Raw genomic sequence first — 20,231 nt, forward strand, 5'->3', positions numbered from 1 at the left:
TGTGCAGGTCCTCCGCCCTGTAGCCTCCCTCCCTCAAAGGACGAAGGGCGTGCTCTGAGATAATTGATTTATTTGACTGGTTTAAGTGACTAGGAATTCTTGTTAAGCGCACAAGAAATCTACTGAAAAAATCCGAGAAATATATGAAATGACTAGGTAACTATAGAGAACTATACATGCGCCTGAATAAGGCTTTGAGCCATAAAGCTTATGAATTGGAAGAGAATGATGATACTTCATGGAATAGAAAGTAAAACAAATGTCCCCCAACACCTTGAATAGCAAAAGCCTTTCGAATTTGTTTCTCTAGTCATCGTTTTTTATATCCTTATCGTTTTTAAAAATTGTCATTGACTTAAAAGTAGACTTAGAACTATTTTACATTTTCTCGCGTTCAACTTATTCGTTAGGGACACTGGCATGGAATTCGTATTACAAATAATAAATTACTAGTTATCTTAAACATTCGATTTCTTGTCATAACTCCTGATCCTGGTTCCATCGAGCTTATGCATTTCTGTGTACGCGTGGCAGGACTGTCTTATCACAAATGAACATCACTAAGAACATTATTCGCATCATCCTTAAGCTTACTCCTTTAAATAATTTAATTAGGATTAAAGTTAAAGTTAACAATTTCTCGTTCGATTGCCAAGGTTAGTTACATGTTAATGTCAATTTCTTAATTTCAGTATCCTACAATTTATGTGTCTGTTTAAATTAGGAGATTATCACAAGTTGTTTTTGTCATCAAGAGTTTTAAAAGTATTTCCAATTAGTCAAGATTTAATTAAGCCCTAAAAATGTTCGATTTTTATGGTTTGTCCAATGGCAGTTACCAGTGATCCATGTCACGTATACGCTCTACCGGAGGGTTACTGGAATGGAGAAATGAAATCCAAAATAAATATAGTGGTGCCAGTTTTCTTTCGTAACCCAGTTTGGGTGGCCATTATAATTATTAGATACTACTTGTACTATGTATAGTACTTACGGCAACATTCGCGCCAGAGCGTGCTTGTGCAGCGGTGAGATCTGCACTGCTGCCGATGCGATGCTGGATCCCGAGTCCTGGGACATGGTGCGCTGCATGTGATGCATAGGATGCTGCACCACCGGGCCGCCGACAAACTGCAGCTGCTGCTGGTGGTGGTGCTGGTGGTGCTGATGGTGCTGCTGCAGCGGGTGCTGATGCATCGGATGAGCATGCTGCTGCGGTTGCTGCTGGGATCTGCGGAACGGATAGCGCCAAGGACTCTTCGGAGCATCCGACTGGAAGGCCTTGTTCTCTACACCTCCACTGGTGGACACCCCGGCCGGGCTGTCCCTTCTCGGGGCAGTGTTGGGTTGCATGTCGCGGGCTTTGGAACTGAGACGCCGCAGAATACGGGACCCAAGTCCAGGCGGGTCCTCCAGGCCGCGGCTGTTGCGCGGTTTGCGGTAGCGCACATCACTAGACTCCTCCAGGATCACATGGCGATCGTAGGGAGTGCCGTAGTACACCTCCAGCACAGTGGAGAAGGTGTGCGGCCAGACCAGGTCGATGATGGAGATCAGAACGCCCGCAATGAAGCAGAGGATTCCTGAGAGAGTTACATAGATTAGTGGTTATTTCGTGAATATTTTCAAAACAACTTCCGTGTTTATTAGTTACGAGAAGTAGTTTGGCAACCAAGCTTACCTGCCACCAGCACCAGCCAGTAACACCAGCCGAAATGAAACTCCAAGCGTCCGCCCTCGAGGTAAATGCAGAGAGGCCGCTTCGGCAGCAGGCAGTGGTAGCCAATGGTGGTGCAGACCAGGAGGGCTCCGGTGAGGGCCTTCATATAGGCACCATAACGCGGAACGGCAATTAGCAGCAGATTCATCAGCAGCCACGAGGCGAGCGAGGCCCACAACATAATGCTGGCGAAGTAGCCGGCGGCCCGGTACTGTCCGCCCCAGGAGAAGCCCTCGCGACCTAAGCTGAAGTACTCGGCCACCGTGAGGATGGGGAAGGGTAATCCGCGCTGCAGGGCATGGCGGTAGTTGGCACTCATGTCGTTGGCGCCCTCCCAGGTGAAGCGCTCATTGTAGTCGATGTCAGGTGGTGTCCAGTTTCCGATGGGTATGGCTATAAAAAGTACCGCACTAAGTGAGTATTTTATGGAATTAAATTAGGAAGAGTGTGTACCACAGCCCTAGTTACGAAACCAATAGGCAAGGCAACTGTAAATCAAAAAAGTCCCCACTCATCGAGCACTCAGACACATTCACTTGACAACCACTTGGCAGTGTAAACGTGGCTCACAATCAAGTTAGACCCCGGCCATTTGACAGCCAGAACCTTTCATTCCCGGCTGACAAATGGCAGCTGGCAACACCTTCGAATCGCACTCCATCGCATAACCTTCACAGCAATTACAAGCAAAAACGAGCAAAACTCAAAATAAAAAATATCATTTCCTGCTGCAGCCGGAAACGTTTGTTGCAGCTAGCGCCCAACCTGGGGACCACGTTGCGTATGCGTAATGTGTCGACTGCCGAGCCGCTCCTCTCATCGAGCAATTCATTGTCAATGGTTGAAACAAGCTAACCTTACACAAGCACTCTCATGTGAATGGCTTAAAAGTGCAGCAGCAGGGGCAACAACAACGCAATCGTATAATCAGTGTGCAACAAGTAACATTTTTTCTGTTTGCATATTTGATTCACATTCGTCAGCTACGGATTTTTCCGGTTTACAGCACACGCGCTTTTGGCCCGCTTTGGCTTTGCATTTGGCTTATATTTTTGTTATTGTGCTCCCCAGCTCGCTGAAGAGGCGGGAGCGAGGCACAAGACTGAGCAAATAGGCAAAACATTTGCATAATTTATAGACAACTTTGCACACCTCTCGAGCGGCCAAACAACTTGAGCGAAGTGATTCCGCGTTCGTTAAGTCCATTATAAAACACAACAGCCAAGTGAACTCCCTTATGTTTAGAATCGATTTCGGCCACTGTGGAATCACATGACGCACTGCGATTATTAGAAACTAAATCTGACTAATGGGCGCTTTTGGAAATTTGTGAATGGAAGAGAAACTCCAAAAAGAAGAACACGGTTTCCTTTCCAAAATCCGTAAAACAATAAAAGGAATGCAAATGAAATCCACTGCCCACTCCAATCGGCAGAACTTGCGACTTTTAATTCTCAAAACATTTTAGCCATTTATGCAGAAATCATTAATCTTCTATTTTGCGTTGCTGTGACCAGTTAAAAGGGGTCTTCATCGTCAAGATTTGAAATGATATATGACTTGGATGGTTGAAGTCGGAGCTCCCCGCGTTGCCACAGTGTCTGGCACAGAGTGACAAAATATGCAAAACCAAATTCAATATTTAAGAACTCATTTCTAAGCTTCAATAAAGATTGTGGAAAAAAACGTAAGCAAATAAAACTAATGATAGTCTACATGATTGAATAAATATTCATAGGACTCGATCGGATTATTATTTAGCAGAAAAACAAAGTTAATCATCTCAACTGTTTTGGGAAGGTAATTAAAATATTGGGTTTAAAACTACACATAAAGTAATATGTAATATATTTAAGTGAAGGAAAACCTATATGGAGATTCCCACGCTCAATCTTATTATAATATTTCAGTGACTCATGGGAGAAACGTAAGCCGGCAACCGACTCCAATGGGCCCAAAATTGGCTGCCGCCCGCCAAAGTGAGCTTACAAATTACTAGCTCAGCGCCACAAACAAATAAAATGTACAAAAAATTACATAAATCGTCAAAAGTTGTCATATAATATAATATATGCTGGGGTTTGGCCTTCGACTCGGAACAAGGTTTCGGCCCGGCCTCTGGCCTCCCCTCCCCACCCGGACCCAACTGCACCGAAAATGGCAACCCCGACCTGAGCCAAGCCAAGCCAAGTCTACGCACCGTCTACGCACATTGTGGATCGATTTGGATTTCGGAGTCATTAAACTGACAATCGTTATGATTTCCCAGTTGGCGGTGACCGGACAGACTTGTTTCTCCCGGGGTCTCGTGAACGTGGAAATGCTGTAAGTCGAACCGGTTCAATTTACGTTGACCATTTGAAATGGTAATCGCTGAGCTGCTTTGATTTAAACGCTGTTTATGGCTGCAGCGATAGAGATCTATCAAAGGGGAAGTAACAGCTCTGGGCCCGTAAAAAATGCACAAAAGCCAAAATGGGTGATTGAGTAAAAGATTCGGGTAGATACGATTCACTAATTCGTTTCATTAAAGGTCGTATTACTCAAGGAAACATTATATTTCATTATATAATGCTCGTAGTGATCTTAAAGTGTTGAATAAATTTAATTAAAAAGTTTCAGACACATTAGACACTCGCTTGATCTGGTATAGGTCTGATTCCTAGGTGGCTCTTAAGAGACCAAGAACCATTAACCACCCGGCTCATTAATAACTTACAATACCCCATTGTTCGTGGCACCCAGAATCAACTTCCGCAAACTTCAAACTTTTCCGAAGAGCCAAGCGCTGTTTTATTGAAAATTAAAAGCAAAACCAACAAGAGCAGCGCTAAATAAAGAAAAAATTACCATATCGACGTACCAAATTGATGTTTCCCTACTCTATACTCGATACTCGAGGCGGATGACGATGATGTTGGGTAGCTCGCGCTTAAGTACGGACGAGGAGCAGCAGCAACAAGAAAACAAAAAGATAAATAAATTTAAGCACTTTTATGCCTTTTCATAATTTTAAGTGATGATTATGCTGATTTTCGTGTTTACTTTCGGCTGGCCAGAGGAGGACGTGGTACGCTGGGGTAAAAGCAATTTGCCAGCAGTAGAGGCAGCTAGAAAAACCTAAATTAATCATGACTCTACAATAGACAAAGGCACACGACACACGACACAACACACCAGAGAGACAATGAATGAGCCGAAGCGCTTTTTTCTAAATGGTTTGCTCCTCAGCCGCATACATCACCACTCGCAAACGTTCCATTTCTGTCATAAGCTTTGAATAACGCTCAAGTAGCCATGTCCATCTCCATTAAACAATGACCAGGGAAAGCAATGCGAAGCCCAATATAGATAGGTACTTGAGTTAAAAAAGAATTCTATAAAAATAAACTTGTCGCAGGGCTCTATATTTGGAAAGACGTATGTGCCCCACGTGGGTCAATGGCATTCAAGTTGATGGCTTTTTGTCGCTCGATGTCTCAAAGTAACTCCTTTATGGAAAAGAGAGGAGGAATGAAAACCCCACAATAGGCACAATTACGTGCAACACCTGGCAACACCGCGCTTCAATTGAAGTCATAGGCCGCAAACAAGCCGGCTAAACGCCGCAGGTAATTGAGCTTGCGGCACACACCCACGATAGACACAAATGATGGAAAGGCACACATCGTGTTGCTATAAATGAGCCGCAGCCTATTCAGAGTCGAATAAATGCCAGACCGCAACGAAAAATGCAACACAAATGGAAGTGCACCACAGTCATAATGACGTATAATTAAGTGCAACAAAGTCACCGCAGATTGGCCCAAAAAGCACAAAAGCAAACCCCAAAACAACGTCTTTATAGAAATCGGTAATCACCATTATAAAAATATCATCATTATCGGGTTATTATTATGATTGCGCTGGAACTCTTATATCTTTGTTGTTACAAATGAATTCATGACATTTGGCTGACTTTGATTTGGCAATGTGAACTCCTTCAGCCCCAATTGAAACACATCGCGTTGAATGACGAGTGCAACAATTAAGTTGTCAAGCCGGACTAAGTCAGATCCAAAATACCACTCTCAGAAATTGACATGCGCTTGATAACCGTTTTAAAAATCAAATTTTTACTCTGAAAAAACTTTATCTGAAACAAGAAATACTTGTCGAGCGGCTGCTGTCAACTTGAGACAACATTTGCCCTTTTACCATCAAGCCAAACGCCCACAGAGTCCAAATCTAACAATAGAGAACGAAAACACGTGAAACACTTTTGGCAAGCGTCACTCAATCGGCTTTGGGGGACTCGGGAGGAGGAGGCCTGGGAACTGCTACCGAAATAGCACTCTGACGGAGGGGCCTAGGACGTGGGGCCAGATACCCGCAAATCTGTATTAGTCAAAACCAATATGGCAACCGACATAATGCCCCCAGTCAAGAGCCAAAGAGGCAACAGGGTAAATATATATGAATGCATATATGTGTACTTCCAGGAGTATCTGTAGACCCAATTCCGGACTGTTTTGCACTAAGAAAAATGGTAAATGAGGAATTTGTTAGAAGGAATGGAATTGGATTAGATAACTCAAGATTTCTTCTACAACTAAGTGTGCAATTTTAGAAGCTGAGTCAATAACAAATCGAAATCCTGATCAGGTTTTTCAAGCAATACCCACACCCTCAATGGCCAAGATATTATTTCGCAGAACAAACATTTTGGAAATCCAATTACTAAGCTGCCAAAGCCAAAGTATCATACAAGGCCCACTGGCGCACCAAATATTTAGATTTCAGTATAGAAATCGGTTGCCCTCAAAGGGCATCATAAAGTTTAATCTCCCAATATGGCAAACAAAAAATTATTGTTACTGGGCCAAACAATCCAACTGCCGCACCAGCACTTGCAACACCGAGTCGTTCGCATTTGATTGCGACCGAGGATGAGCGGCAAGTGGCGGCGGGTCACGGATCGGGGGAGGGATATGATAGGATTGGATGGTTGGATTATTCGTGCTCGAGTTGACTTCAAACTGGCATTCCAATTGATTCAGCTGGGGTCTAAGGTAGCCCCAGATCAAACACAAAGCATTTCACCTTTTCGATGGGCCAAGTGAGTGAGTGAGTGAGTGAAACGAGCAAACAATCAAACAGCCAAATGAATATACATATGTTGGGATGGATATGTGTGCATAGAGGCCTCCTCGGCGAGCGCTCGCCATCGGAATCGAATATTTCCGCAGGTGTCGAGCTAAGCGCGAGTCGAGTGGCATTTCAATTTGTTGTTGCTTTGCTGCCTTTGGCTGTGCCAGCGACGTTGCTTTTGTTGGCCAGAATCGTGACATGCAACTTGACTTGGCACTTGGCAGGAGCCAACAAACAAAGCAGCAACAGCAACAGCAGCCCCCACCGCAGCTGACGTCACCGCCCACACTCGGTCTGATAACTCAAACAAAAGCGAACGGCCCGGGAAATATCACAAAAAAGATCTGCCCCAAGTTTTGAAATCAATTAGCCGCCAGTAGCTCGGCTCAAGTCGAACCTTAAACTGCAACTGCTACCCAAAAATCGGCGATTTTAATTAAAATTTATATATATGTACACACAAAGCCATTTTTTGTTGTACTTTTCGGATGAGCGATAAAAATCTGAAATGAAAATTACTCAATTGTTTTCGATGACGTTCGAGTATTTTTATCTCTCATCGAGTATTGCCTCCAAAAATGGGGGCGTGGAGTTTTGGGATTTCGGGGCACGACACAGTCACCAATTCCATCGAAAATCGACGCTGATGAATGGGGGTTTCAGCTTGCACAATGAATTAAGAGTTTTAAACACTACTATATAAACAACAAACGGCAATATTAAAAGCGGTATACATATCAATACTCTAGTTTCTTAAGATCATCCATTAACTAAAGTTTTCAGGAGGACTCCCTTCGAAATTATGAAAAATGTATGGAAGCCACAATATGGCCCCCAGTGATGGCTATATCTCAGCCAATATTCATCCGATTCTGGAGCGGAATACCTTAAAGGATTCGTATTTCGATTCCCTTTGAATATGCATTGAAATCTACAAACGAATTATTCTTTACATTAATTGTTAAATTTTGTGATTCTTCTTCGAAATTAAAAGAATGCATAGATGATCAATAGTCATTTTTCCCGTACCGCCCATAAGAACCTTACATGAGTAAATAAGTACCTTATAAACGGTTAAATTAATTGAAAAATATAGTAAATAAGCTTCTTGAAGCAGCCCAATTAAATAAACTTTATACCCAAACCACACTTTGGAGCTATCGCTCTAAAAACTTCGGATAATCAAATATGACATCCCATTCACCCATGGCAAAGTAGGTACTTGTTGGCGGATTGTTTGGATTAGATTGGATTGGATTGGATTGTATTGGATTGGCAAACTTACCCGTCAGCGTCACATTGACATGCATGAGGCCAATGTGGGTGCCGATGCGCGCTGGTAGCTTCTCGCGTGAGAAGGCTTTGTAGGGTGCTATGATGGTTGCATGTGCCACATGCCACGCGGATCCCAGGCGGGTGACTGTTGAATAAAGATGTGGATAGTTTCCCATGATTTAGGCATTGTTTGTGTGTGGCATACGTATGCAAATGGAATATAATATCGTGTTAATTGAAGGTCACTCTACTCACTTAGTATGACTAGGCCCACGAAAAGGCTCAATGTGACTGTCGAAAACGTTGTAAATTTCTGGGAACAAGAAAACATTTTAATCAAATTAGTATATGCTGTTATTAAAAGTGCTTGGCTAACTAACTAACTATTCAGTGCTTGCAAGACTCTAATAAAACTCAGTAGACAAGAAAAAAGGGCGCGCCACGCGAAACGGGTTTACTTAAGTCACTCATTAGGGGTCTATATAGCTAAGATTTATCTGACATCTGTTGAAAACGTGCCGGCGATTAAAGCAGCGCAATGGGCACAATTCAATTAAATAGACCAACGGGCAGTAGCGTGAGAAAAATTATTTCCAATCCAGCTATGGATATTATAGTCATGACTTCTTTGTTTGATTTTTAAGAGCTTATTTCTTATATCATGAATCTTAAATAACTTGTATTCCCAACAAAACTATTCTACATATTATTTGATTAGTATCCTTGTAGAGTTCTTACCTGCTTCCGTACACCCGGAAAGATGACCAAAAATGCAACATAAAATGTCGCAAATAGCACGGATACGGCTACTATGGAGACGTCTCCGGTGACGGGCGTTCGATTTGAGAAGGAATATAGCGTGGGACCGCCATCGTCTCGAAACGCGTCGAACCAGCCCTTCATGCTGGCCGCTGTTGCTGATGTCGGGTTTTTGGAACCTATTTAAAAATAACACCATTATATAAATACATGAAGGCAGAGATTATAATTAAATTGATTGATATTTCTGCGTGGACTTTTTGCAAGAGCTCTCAATTAAAAAGATTTGCATTGCAAAATCATGCGAGGCGCTGCGAAACTGATCTCATCGCATCTTGCAGATACATGTATCTGCAATTCGTGACTAAGCTTTTAGGTAGCAGATACTTCAGCTTCAAGTGACAGGCAGCTCAATGAAAAATTAGTTTGGTAAACAGAAAAATATGCAAATAATTTTATGCGAATACATCCATAAGCTTCAGCTCTGTGCGCAACTACCCGGAAATGTAAAATAGAAAATGACTTGGTGATCGACACAGAGTATGAAATTACGATCTTTTGGGAGCCGCAACAAAGGAATTTCAACGCTCTACAAAATTGTGTTTGTTTGAGGCTTAAAAAACTCAACAAACCAGAAATGAGAATGAGACCTAGAACCGGATCCAACGACAAACAAATTAACAATAAAACTCAGCGTCGAAATCTTCAGATGCCATGCGGGGGGCTTGAGCAATTAAGAAACCGAAACAGCAACTGAGCCCGGCGCGAAATCATCGCCAGCTCCGACTGCCGACTTCTGCTTCTGGAGCCATGACGTAGGCAAAAGTTATAATTAAGTGTCGATAAAATTGAATAAGTGGAAAACAATAATATCATGATCGTGACGAATCGGTAAATACCCTTCGACTAGGAATGCGTTATGCTAATGAGAAGGGGCAGTCGCCTGTATATTCAAGTTTTATTTTTCAAATGGAGACTTCGCACTTGAGTCAAACTTTGGTTATCATTGCCTCCGATTTCGGCAAATAAATAAATTTATTTACGGGTTTAATCAAAACACCATTATAGTCCAGGATGTGGCAAGGTGAGCGACTGACATATTGCGCATACGCAACGTGTTACGTGCACTGGCATGCGGATGTAAGTTTCGTCCATCGGGTCACTGGGATTTTCCCACTCAGCCAGAGTTCTGGTTGTGAAAGTCGATAGACCCCGAGGGTATATGAATAATTCGAACAAAAAAGAGAATCATACTTGATCGGATCGCTGCCTTAAGGCTATGGAGCTGGCTAGTTCCGCAACGGCTTTATTGTTCTTATTTGCAAGTGACTGTGGTGAGGTATTGTTTCTTCATCAACCGGAGCCTAATGCCCCTACAAATCATCCAGCATTCGTTTTATAATCCAATCCCATTCATCAAGTCTTAAAGTTCACTTACCAAACTTGTCAAGTAGAAACCGGCATACAAAATTATTGTTTTAGAGTCTTGTTGGCTTGTTGTTTTTGAGATTTGCTTTTTTATAATCCAATTTCGATGTCCAATTAATATCTTCTATCTAAATAATCGGCAAATTTGCATTTATGATTAATGATGGAAATAATGAAGCTGGTCAGATATTTTGCACGCACACTTGGAAACTTGTTGAAAAATATTCTTGTTTTCACAGCTGAGAACAAGCATTTAAAACTTAGTATTTAAACGGTGTTTATTTGGAGAAATTAGCGGAATAAGCGAACATTTTAAGTTGATTGTGTTTTGTTATTTTGTTTCGTATTATTGACCATTTATCTGAGTTTATTCAGTTTTATTCATTTTTCGTTATTTTGTACTATTTCACAGGCTTTAAAACACCAATATAGAATCAGAATGCCTTCTTTGATTCCAATTAAAGCACACTCTTGTCCATAATTTGAGCAAATCGATTTCGATTGAGTTTGTATTAAAACAGCTGGAACATATTTGAGCAATTCTTTAAACGCCAGAAAAATGTGTTTCCCAGCAATTGCATTTTTCTGCTTCTGACTCGCTGCTTGCACCCCCATTGAGTGGACGCTTTTTGTTGATTCTGCGGCCCGCCACGAACCGGTTTAACTAGTCATGTTCGCCGCCGCCAGACTTGCACATAAATTGCATTTTATTTTTAAAACCCGGTAATAAATTGTTTCATTTATAATTAGAATTTTTCACCAGCTTGACAGCTCCTACATAGATATTCCATAAGAACCTAAGGTAAACATGTACTATGTGGGAAAGATTCTGAAACTGGCCAGTTGACCTTCGCATATTTTTCGGACAGGAGTCGCTTGAGCCATAATCTCCAATGCTTTATTAGCCCAATTGCCCGCAAAAACAATACTTCAGCTCGGCAGCAGTCGCTGCCTGCGTCGGCGCTGGACTTGGCACCAAAACGTAAAGCTCAACGCATGGCGGCATGTGGAAATCGTCAAGCGCATTACGTTGCTACCTTGCTACCTTGCTACGTTGCTACGTTGCAGGCAGCAACAATGGCCGAGCGACACCCAACAACAATGGGAAAAACAGACATTACAGTTACAAAACGAAACTGAAACCAAGCGGCAAACGGCCAGCAGCCCCAGCAGAAGTCAAGTACAGTGGGTTTGGAGATCAGTTTTAAAAGAAACAAGATCAGTTTTAAGCCTCAGTGATTTAACCTACATTTTTATTTTAAATATGTTTAAGCCTATATGCCTCTACCTCTGGATCCTTCTTAAATCTACAGTCTGTAATCCTAGCCAAATAAATATAAAAAAAATTATGTGTTCCATTAAAAGGTGCTTCACTGTATAGCAGCATCTGAACGCCATATGCAACCCACTGGCTCTGCGTGCTCTCACTCTCACTGTCTCTCCTTCTCGCTCCCCACTGCAGCTTTTATTTTCAAGTCCAACGAAAGTGAAATTGCCGCCACCCCTCTTTCACCTGCCTCTTTCCGCCGCCTCTTTCACCTTTTCTCTCTCTTGCCGCTTGCTGCTTGCCGCTTGGTGATGGCCGCTCGCCTCTTGCCTCTTGCCTCTTGCCCCGCCGGTGTTGAGGAAGTGAAGCAAACATGGAATTGACATAATCAACACGCAGCTGGGCCTCTGCGGAGCAAAAACAACAAACACCACTGTGCTTTACAGGTTTTTGTGTCGCCTTGTTGGTCTTGCTTTCGTCGCTGTTGTTGCTGCTATTATTTGTAGTTATTTTTTAAGTTTTTTAACCAAGTTGTTGCTGGTGGCGGCGTGTGTTCAATGAGCGCTGGTGCGTGTAAATATGTAAGAGTTGCCTTCAACCGGCTTTTTCGTGCAATTTTTCTCTGTTTTTGCAGTGGGGCTTGTGTTTTGTTTTGCGCTGGTCAGTTGCTGTTGAATCATCTGGCCATATAGGAAATGAAACGGCAGATGAAGTAATCCCGGGGCTGGGCTTGCCGTGGAAATTACACAGTCTAAGCGCATCACAAAAATCAACCTGCTGCACATCATACAAATTCAGCCCCACCAACAGCGGCGAGCAAAGGGCAAGCGGTGGGGCACAGGCGGCGGCGGGGGAGCCAGAGGCAGAAAAACAAAGGCAAGTGTTGGGTAAGCGCCCCCGACAGAAGGCAACGGGAAAAATGTGCATCACGTTTTTCCCACTCCCACCCACACACCCACACACCCCCACACACACACAAACTTCACACTTGCCCCCTCTCCAACACCCACAGCAGCGGCCCCACTCGTTCTCTTTCTGTTTCTATAATTTCTATTTTAAGATTTCGGTTTAAGTTTCTTCCATGATGTATTTCAGACACTTTTGATTAAAAATAAATAATTTATGATATCATTGTTAACAACTTTTTTGATTTTTCAGCCCAAAGCGGTTGGGAAACACTTTAAATAAACAGCTTTAAAGCTGCGAGTTTACTTTAGTTATTTCAGCGTTTTATGCACTTTGAATTATTTCGCACTTTTTGTATAAAACCGAAATTGCAAAATTTAACGGTGGCCAGTTGATCTGCTTTTTACGATTATGGCCAAAATTTGCTCATTTTTTATTCACTTTAATTACATTTTATTTGCCCTCAAATTGGTTATGCAAATTTAGTAAGCCCACTTTTCAGCACTTATATAGATGCTTATATAGTTATTATTTATGCTGAAAACACCACGGGCACGGAGCATAAATACTAATAACTAGATGAGCGCCAAACTTTTTTTAAACCGTTAGTTTACCGTTTTCAAATTATAAGTATTTGGAGTTGAGCGCGGCTTTTGCGGTTTTTTTGTTTTGGCAAACGTTTTTCGGTTCGGGGATTCGATTTCTGTCTTCTCTGGGAGCCAGCGGTGTGCATGGCATAACACAAAACAAAAGCAAACAAATAAAAACACAATTCAATTTCGAATTCGCCGTTGTTGTTGCTATTTATTGGCCGCATGCGCAGCGTCCGCGTCGACTTACTTTTCAGCGTCCGCGTTTTTTCCGTTTGAAGAGTCTGGCGGGCGAGCGTATACTTTTTCTTATAGCTTTTTATCCGAGCGCGCACGATCTTATCCGGTATCCATACCCGGTTCGTGGAGCGCCTCAAGAGAGCGGTGGAGCCGAAAGCTCCTCGCGACGGAGCTTTGGACCGCCCGCTAATTGCCGGATAACTGAGTGTGAATTTATGAAGCATTCAGAAAGTCAGCGAGCAAAAACTTGACAGGGAACCTGGGCATTGCGGCGAGGGCTACTCCTGATCAGGGACCTTGCCCGACTCTACTTTGGCATACTTTCCAGCCGAAACTGGTTCACTTTGGACCGACCTCACACTATATTAATAAATAACCAAGCTATAATCAGCCATGGGCAGTATCAATATCAAGATGGCAGGTGGAGCGAGCTAAGAAATAAACTTATTAATTGTCACTTTTAAATATACAAACATCTAGTAATTAAAACTAAAAGAGTAAACTGTAGCTTGGCAACTAAAGTGTTCACATTTTGTTAGGAAACCCACACGACACTATTAATTTTTGAAATTAAGTGCACCTGACCAGCTGCAGCGGCTGGCCAGCTAATTGAATTAGCATCGAGAGCCGGTTGGTAATTAATATTTAATTTGCTAATTGAATTTTTACAAGCGACTACCGTGCCACGCACCATCCAAGACAAGCCAGCCAAATCGCCAAGTTAGCCTCCGTGATCTCTGTTTATGTTCGTTTCATCCATTCAGGCGACGATCTCATCTCGCAGATCGCAGATCTTGACAGTTGCAAATTTGGCTGGTCAACACGAAACCACTTCTCTGTTGCATTATGCTAAGTTTTGAGGCACATACGTATTACGTATGTGTTTTATGAAGTGCCAAATTGGCCATAAAACACACCAGCGAGCAGCCATTACAATGAATATTGAATAAACATAAATGTGCACTTTGAACCCGTCAATGGGTGGTTAAAAGTCAGTAATCATAACCCAAACTGGTTAATACCAAAGTAAGTCTTTGCTTATTAGCAGTAAACGCTTGGCCATCGGGGCGTATGCGTAATGTGCATTTCCATTACGCATACGCCCCGTAACCCGCAGCAACTGAACCAATAATGAATTAGCTTCCGGAACCTGGAGAGGAAGCCCGAGACTCATGAACAACAAATATTCAAACCGAATCTTAATAGTTCTCACAATAAATTCCAATTTCGAGCACATGCTTACTCACCCCAAGTTCGTTGCCGAAGTCTTTTGTTCTAGCGGCATTTATATGCAAAATTATCACCTTGATTGGCGTCTAAACTGACAACAAATCTAAAAAACATGCCCAGCAGCATCCCGGACCCGCGGCTAACCACAAACTTAAATTAACGAAAATTCGAAAACCAAGGTCGGAACACAGCGGTCATCGACTGCAGCCACTCGGGAATGGACAACTCGAAATGCCCTTTTCGGAACAACAAACGAACAAACTCTTGTTGGCGTTGATTTGTTGATTGCAAGCTATAAATAAGAACCAAACAATTAAACTGAAAAAAATTAAAATTAATCACTCGACAAGGGAGCAACAAAATGAACTCCTGAGCTACGCAAAAAGCAGCTACCGTTTAAAATTTCATTGCTCACCCAAGAAACATTAAACAGAAATAAAGAAAAACGACAGACAAAAATACGGATGTGTCGCCGGCGACTATGAAGCTGAAGTTGGAATGCCTTAAGCTAGTCGAGGACGGTCGTTGGACTCCGGGCTAAGAACCAGAGTTGAAATATACCAAAGAGATACAGATTTATTCGCGGTACAGTACGTGTCCCATATCAGGAATGCACAACACGCGGCGGTCACTTTCGGTTTTTTTTCTCTGCGGGTTTTTTGTTTCCCACTTTTTATTGCTTGGTTTTCGGAACTTGCTCGACTGACTCAGTTTCTGCGAGCTTCCACTAAAAGCATTCATAACTCAGCCGCCAGCTGTCAGCGGCAGACAGCGGCTTACTTGCCGAAAAGGGAAAGGGCAATGTAATGGAAAATTATAATGGAAATAAAGCGATTGCCGGCGAGTGCTGCGATGCTCTTTCGGCTTGCAATCGCCAAGTTCAAGGTCGGCCGGTTCGCCGTTCAGGGCAATGAGATTGCACTAAAAGCTATCCGCGGAGGGAGATTGCTGTCTGCTGATGGAATGGTAATTGTAGTACAATTATAATGGAAGACTCACTGTTTGCGACGGCAAATGACTGGTTAAAAGTATATAAAATATGGTTAAAAGATATGGATTTTAAAGAGAAACTATAATTACCTATAACTATATATTATTAAAGAGATTGCCTTGAACCTCTTTATATGTGTGGGGAAATGCTTGTTCCTATAATATTTAAAAATTATAGCCTATTTTCACACTCCAATTGTTTTTCCCATGCAAATCCAACTATGCGTCACTAAACTTGGTTTAAAGCCAAATAAGGAAGTAATCAACTCGAATGTCAATTACAATTACACACGCACTTGGACTGCCGCCGAGTCATAAATAAATCGCGTCGCGCATACGCCATGTAAGCCGGCCGCCAGTCTCCTAAATTGAATTCAGCCGATTCACTTGCCTTGGTTTCGGCCCGACAATCTACAAGCGAGCAAGAGCGCAACAAAAAATTACGCTACGCACAAATTAATTTCACGAAGTTCAAATCAGAAATTCCAACAGAAGCAGCGGCCAACGAATTACGCGGCATGCATGCGCCCCTTGTGTCCGCCATCTCCTGGGTCCCTATTTCAAACACTTTTGAACGCTCGCAATGCGGAAGGTCAAGTGCACGCGCCAAATGTGTTTTATATTGTTTTTCACATTAGTCTCGACTTTTTGTTTAATTAATTTTTAATACAATTTTTTTCGGTGGCTTGTTTTTGACGAGCGTGCGATGATGATGTGACAGGCGGCTCACACAACCTGGGTGGTTCTGGAGGCTAATTGTAGCACTTGACGGGGCAAGAAGGGGGACTTGGCAGTCATAAAGTGTTCAGGTGTCAGTCGTGCGGCCTTCGTTGGAGGGAAGTGGTGTGAGAGTTCAGATATGGAATTGAATAGAAAACTATCTAAAACTAGGTATAAGTGTTTTGGGATGATAACTCCCCGATAATCCCATTTAATGCTCCATGATTACGTTCTGAAGATGACCTTCGTGAGCTGTGGAGCCTGCCCTTGTTACTAGTTCACAGAACCTCAATAAAATAATTACACAACTCGAATCGGCCGCCACTCATTGTTATCGAATGCTCAAAATCGAATTTAATTACTTCCACCCACTAACAACTTCCGAGGCACACTTCGCTCGGAAGCCTTGGGCAGCTCCATAATAAGCTCGGGTAGCTCCAAGCGAAAGGCTATCTTTGGATACATGGAAATATTGACACGCTGGAGTTTTATTGTCAATCATTGTCAATCAGCCACCGAACAGGGGCCACCCAGCAAGAAAACCAGAAACCCATTTGACACTGAGTCGCCGCGAGACGGCTGGAAAACCTTTAAAGTTCAATCAACTGACAGCCACAAGAGGCTTAATCACATTTTTCTATTTCGCTAAGTAGGTTGGAGGGCTTATGGCCGATACCGATCGGCTATCATGGTTTATAAAATCCGTTGAAAGGTAAAAGGAAGTGGAAACAAGCCCAATCACAACAAAATCAAAATCAAAAATTTGAATCTAATGCCCGGCCCGATTCCGAATCGAGCACCAGTTTGAATCCGAATCGAGGCTCGTGCCTCGAGGTTAGCCTTGCCCATGGCATACAGAGTCGAACATTGGTTTTGGGATATTTTTTGGGTCTCTCCTCGGGTTCAAAACTATTAGCGCCCGCATGCAAAAAAACTTTGAGCTCAATAGAGCAATCAAAATTGGAACAATGTATGAGCGTAAAACAAATAAGCTCTAGGCAGGTACACTACGGAACAGTTAAGATGCTATTTCAGATACTAGCATACTTTAATCAGCATTTTAAACTGATCTAAAATCCATTATTATAATTATATAGAAAATAAATTAATTAAATAAAGCTCTATTTCAATCCTGCCACCATTAAGTTATAATTGCTTTTTTATCTCTATACCCGATTGCCTTTATTATTATGATCCGCACTGTGGCTACAAGCTTAGGTGCTGTTGTCAGCAATATTGTTGCTGCTGTTGTCGTGCGTTGCTTTTTGACAGTTAACTCTCTACTGGTTTTGATTTTTTTTCGTGTACCATTCGGGGGCCACTTAAAGTTTGATGTTGATCGATTTTGGCAAAAAATAACAGCAATAAACACACTGAAAAACGGATTTTTAATGCGAATTCAGCCTCGGGGCACAGTTAATGTATTAATTAGCACAGCTTGGCCAGTCTGAGGTCGCCCGAGGGGGGCTGCAGCAGAGTTCTGCATGCCACGCCCATCCAAGCGAGACGGCAGGGGCTTTTGGGGCGGGGGAGTGGGCGAATATAATTTGTATTATAAACATTCGCCACATGAAAAGCGCATTCATTTGCGCGCTTCTCACAGATTTTCTTACTGTTTGTTCGACTGCGCGCCACTCAAACATCGGCAGCTCCAACAAAGCTCCAACAAAGTCTCCAAGAGACCGCCCCCCATGTGTGCCCCCACCCACTCCGCGGCCACCCCCAGCACTGCCATTGTCTAATACAGTCATTAGTTAGTTCTTGAACCCGGCTTTTGAACCGAACTCGTAGAGTACGAACGCGAGCCGCTCCAACTTCATAACTAATCGCGGGCTACTCGTTTCGCGGCGAGATCTTGACATAAGGAAGCCATTTGGTGGCCATATTGTATTGTAATGAGTGTAATTAGTGGCAGCCGCAAATCATTTTTTCGAGGGAGAGTTAGCACTATGAGATTAGGCTAAGAAGTTATTAAAAACTTAAATTAATCAGCATAAAATGTAAAATCTTTATCTCACAAAAGTGAAACATTTTCCATTCCATGGTAGAGAATAAAGAAATCTATTCATCTTATTTTCGTTGATATTCATACTAACCTCCGTAAATGTGATACTAAATAATAATTTTCCTTGAACCTCCTACATTTTATGACTAAGAAACGCCCCTTTCCGTCCCCGATTCGGGTTGAAAATCGATTCTTTTGAACATATCCTTGAAACATTTGTGGAAAACTCGCATTCCGCGAGCGTCGTGTGCCGTGGCCCCTCATCTGATAGTCACCTTTGTTCTGTCAATCCGAACATCGCCGCATACATATGTCGGAACACATGTACACAGGCATATGCATTTATCTATGAATTGCCAATTACAGATACAATTTATCGATTGAAACAAAAGACTTGAACAAAAAACTTGTTTCACTTGCCGCTGTTGTTGTTTCTCGTTTTTTTCTGATTTGTCGGTCAGCATTAAGACCTCCATGCAAAAAGTGAAAATATTATGCAACGTTCTCCGCGGTCGTCGTCTCTGTCACACTTTTTCCTCGCCTCACCTTGGGCCCCATAAATTCAATAAATACTTTTCTCGATTTTGAGGTAATTGCAATTAATTTCATTTGTCGTTTCTCCTTCATTGTTGCATTATTATAACTCTGCTGTTCTTGGCCGTAGGATAGATATATGTATACGTGAGGCATTTGCAATTATTTAATTAAATATGACATGACTCGAACTCGAACTGGATAGCACTGGCATTGTTTTAGTAAAAACTTAATTTCCACTTATTAATTAGGAGCTGGACTGCTTTGCTTTTCTCTACCAGGCAAAGTTTAAAGCAAAAACTGAATACGCATCATGATCCATCTGAATCGTGAGGAACTTTCGGGGTAGGCGGACTTTCGGAGTGCGTGTGCTTTTTGATCTTGATTAGCTCGCCATTTAATAATGAATTTCCAACAATAGTACAATAACCAACCATCAAGGCCGTGGATGAGTTGGTCATTGTAAATATTTACATAGCTTGTCAATATTTTTTTCCTCTCGAGCCATTCAAGGCCATGAATCTTGGGATTTTATTTCAAGGCCATAAGAATGTTTGGATTTGATTTTCAAGGCTACAAAAATGTTTCATATGATTATTCCCCTTTAAGAACTTAAGAATCTTTTTGTCAAAATAAATATGTATCATTTCAAAAGAGAAAGTCACTTAGACTCAAAAGAAAATCATGTTCTACAAGTACTCCAGATAGTCCTAAGATGGTAAAAATAATCACCTTTCAACTGCTTGAAATTTTGATCAAACAACTTAATTAATAACCGATTATTCACAAGCTCCTCTTGATGAAAACAAAAGCCAACAATAGACACAATCTGAAGAACCGAAAAGAAACAAATTCGAATCATTTATTAAGTCTACTCATTTGAGAGCTGTTTGTGTGCACAACTCAATTAATTTCCAAACATTGCTCAAGTTCAAGTTTATTAACCTTAGGTTCAAAAGTGCAAACAGATTAATAGATTTTAATGCGGTTTTTCATACCGAAGGTTAAACGGTGTCTGTTCTTTTCGTGAGGCGGATTCTTCAAAGCAAATCAATAAAGTGAAACAATTGTTGGCAATTAACTGCCGAAGAAAACATTAATGCCAAAGTTCAAATAGTTCACTCGATGAAGGTCAAGCGGGGAAAAAGATTTCCATACAACTATTATGAATTGAACGGCTGGAGGCATTATGATGCGAATTAATTTACATGCTGACAGCATAATGATACTCTAGATTTGGACAAACCCTAATCGATTGCCTTCTGCAAAAGGCAGAGAACCGAACGAAAAATAGAAACTGAAATACGCAAACGAAAACAAATTAAAATGCTACCATGATTAGCCCGCAATGAGGCATGGGCATTCGAGCGTGCACCTTGAAGGTTAAGCACAGGGCTGGGCCGCGATTATTAAAGAGCATTAATTGGAACATCGTTG

The 20,231-nt window shown here is 42.0% G+C and overlaps 1 protein-coding gene across 2 annotated transcripts; it reads right to left on the reverse strand.

The window, feature by feature from the left end:
• Window positions 1–297: 297 nt before the first annotated feature.
• Window positions 298–13,415, reverse strand: LOC6497814 (dual oxidase maturation factor 1). Of its 2 annotated transcripts, none has more exons than XM_014906344.3 (8): window positions 13,326–13,415; window positions 10,323–10,440; window positions 8,864–9,063; window positions 8,381–8,438; window positions 8,136–8,270; window positions 1,682–2,113; window positions 995–1,583; window positions 298–878 (listed from the first exon to the last, which is right to left on the reverse strand). In XM_014906344.3, the coding sequence occupies exons 3-8, from the start codon at window positions 9,026–9,028 to the stop codon at window positions 836–838; spliced, it is 1,422 nt and encodes a 473-aa protein (XP_014761830.1). In that variant the 5' UTR covers window positions 9,029–9,063; window positions 10,323–10,440; window positions 13,326–13,415; the 3' UTR covers window positions 298–835. The 2 variants fall into 2 exon arrangements, with proteins under 2 accessions (XP_014761830.1, XP_001961502.1); XM_001961466.4 differs by having other exon boundaries at window positions 13,100–13,376.
• Window positions 13,416–20,231: the final 6,816 nt, after the last annotated feature.

The sequence above is a fragment of the Drosophila ananassae genome, chromosome 3R (genome assembly GCF_017639315.1).
Source record: "Drosophila ananassae strain 14024-0371.13 chromosome 3R, ASM1763931v2, whole genome shotgun sequence".
Lineage (NCBI taxonomy): Eukaryota > Metazoa > Arthropoda > Insecta > Diptera > Drosophilidae > Drosophila > Drosophila ananassae.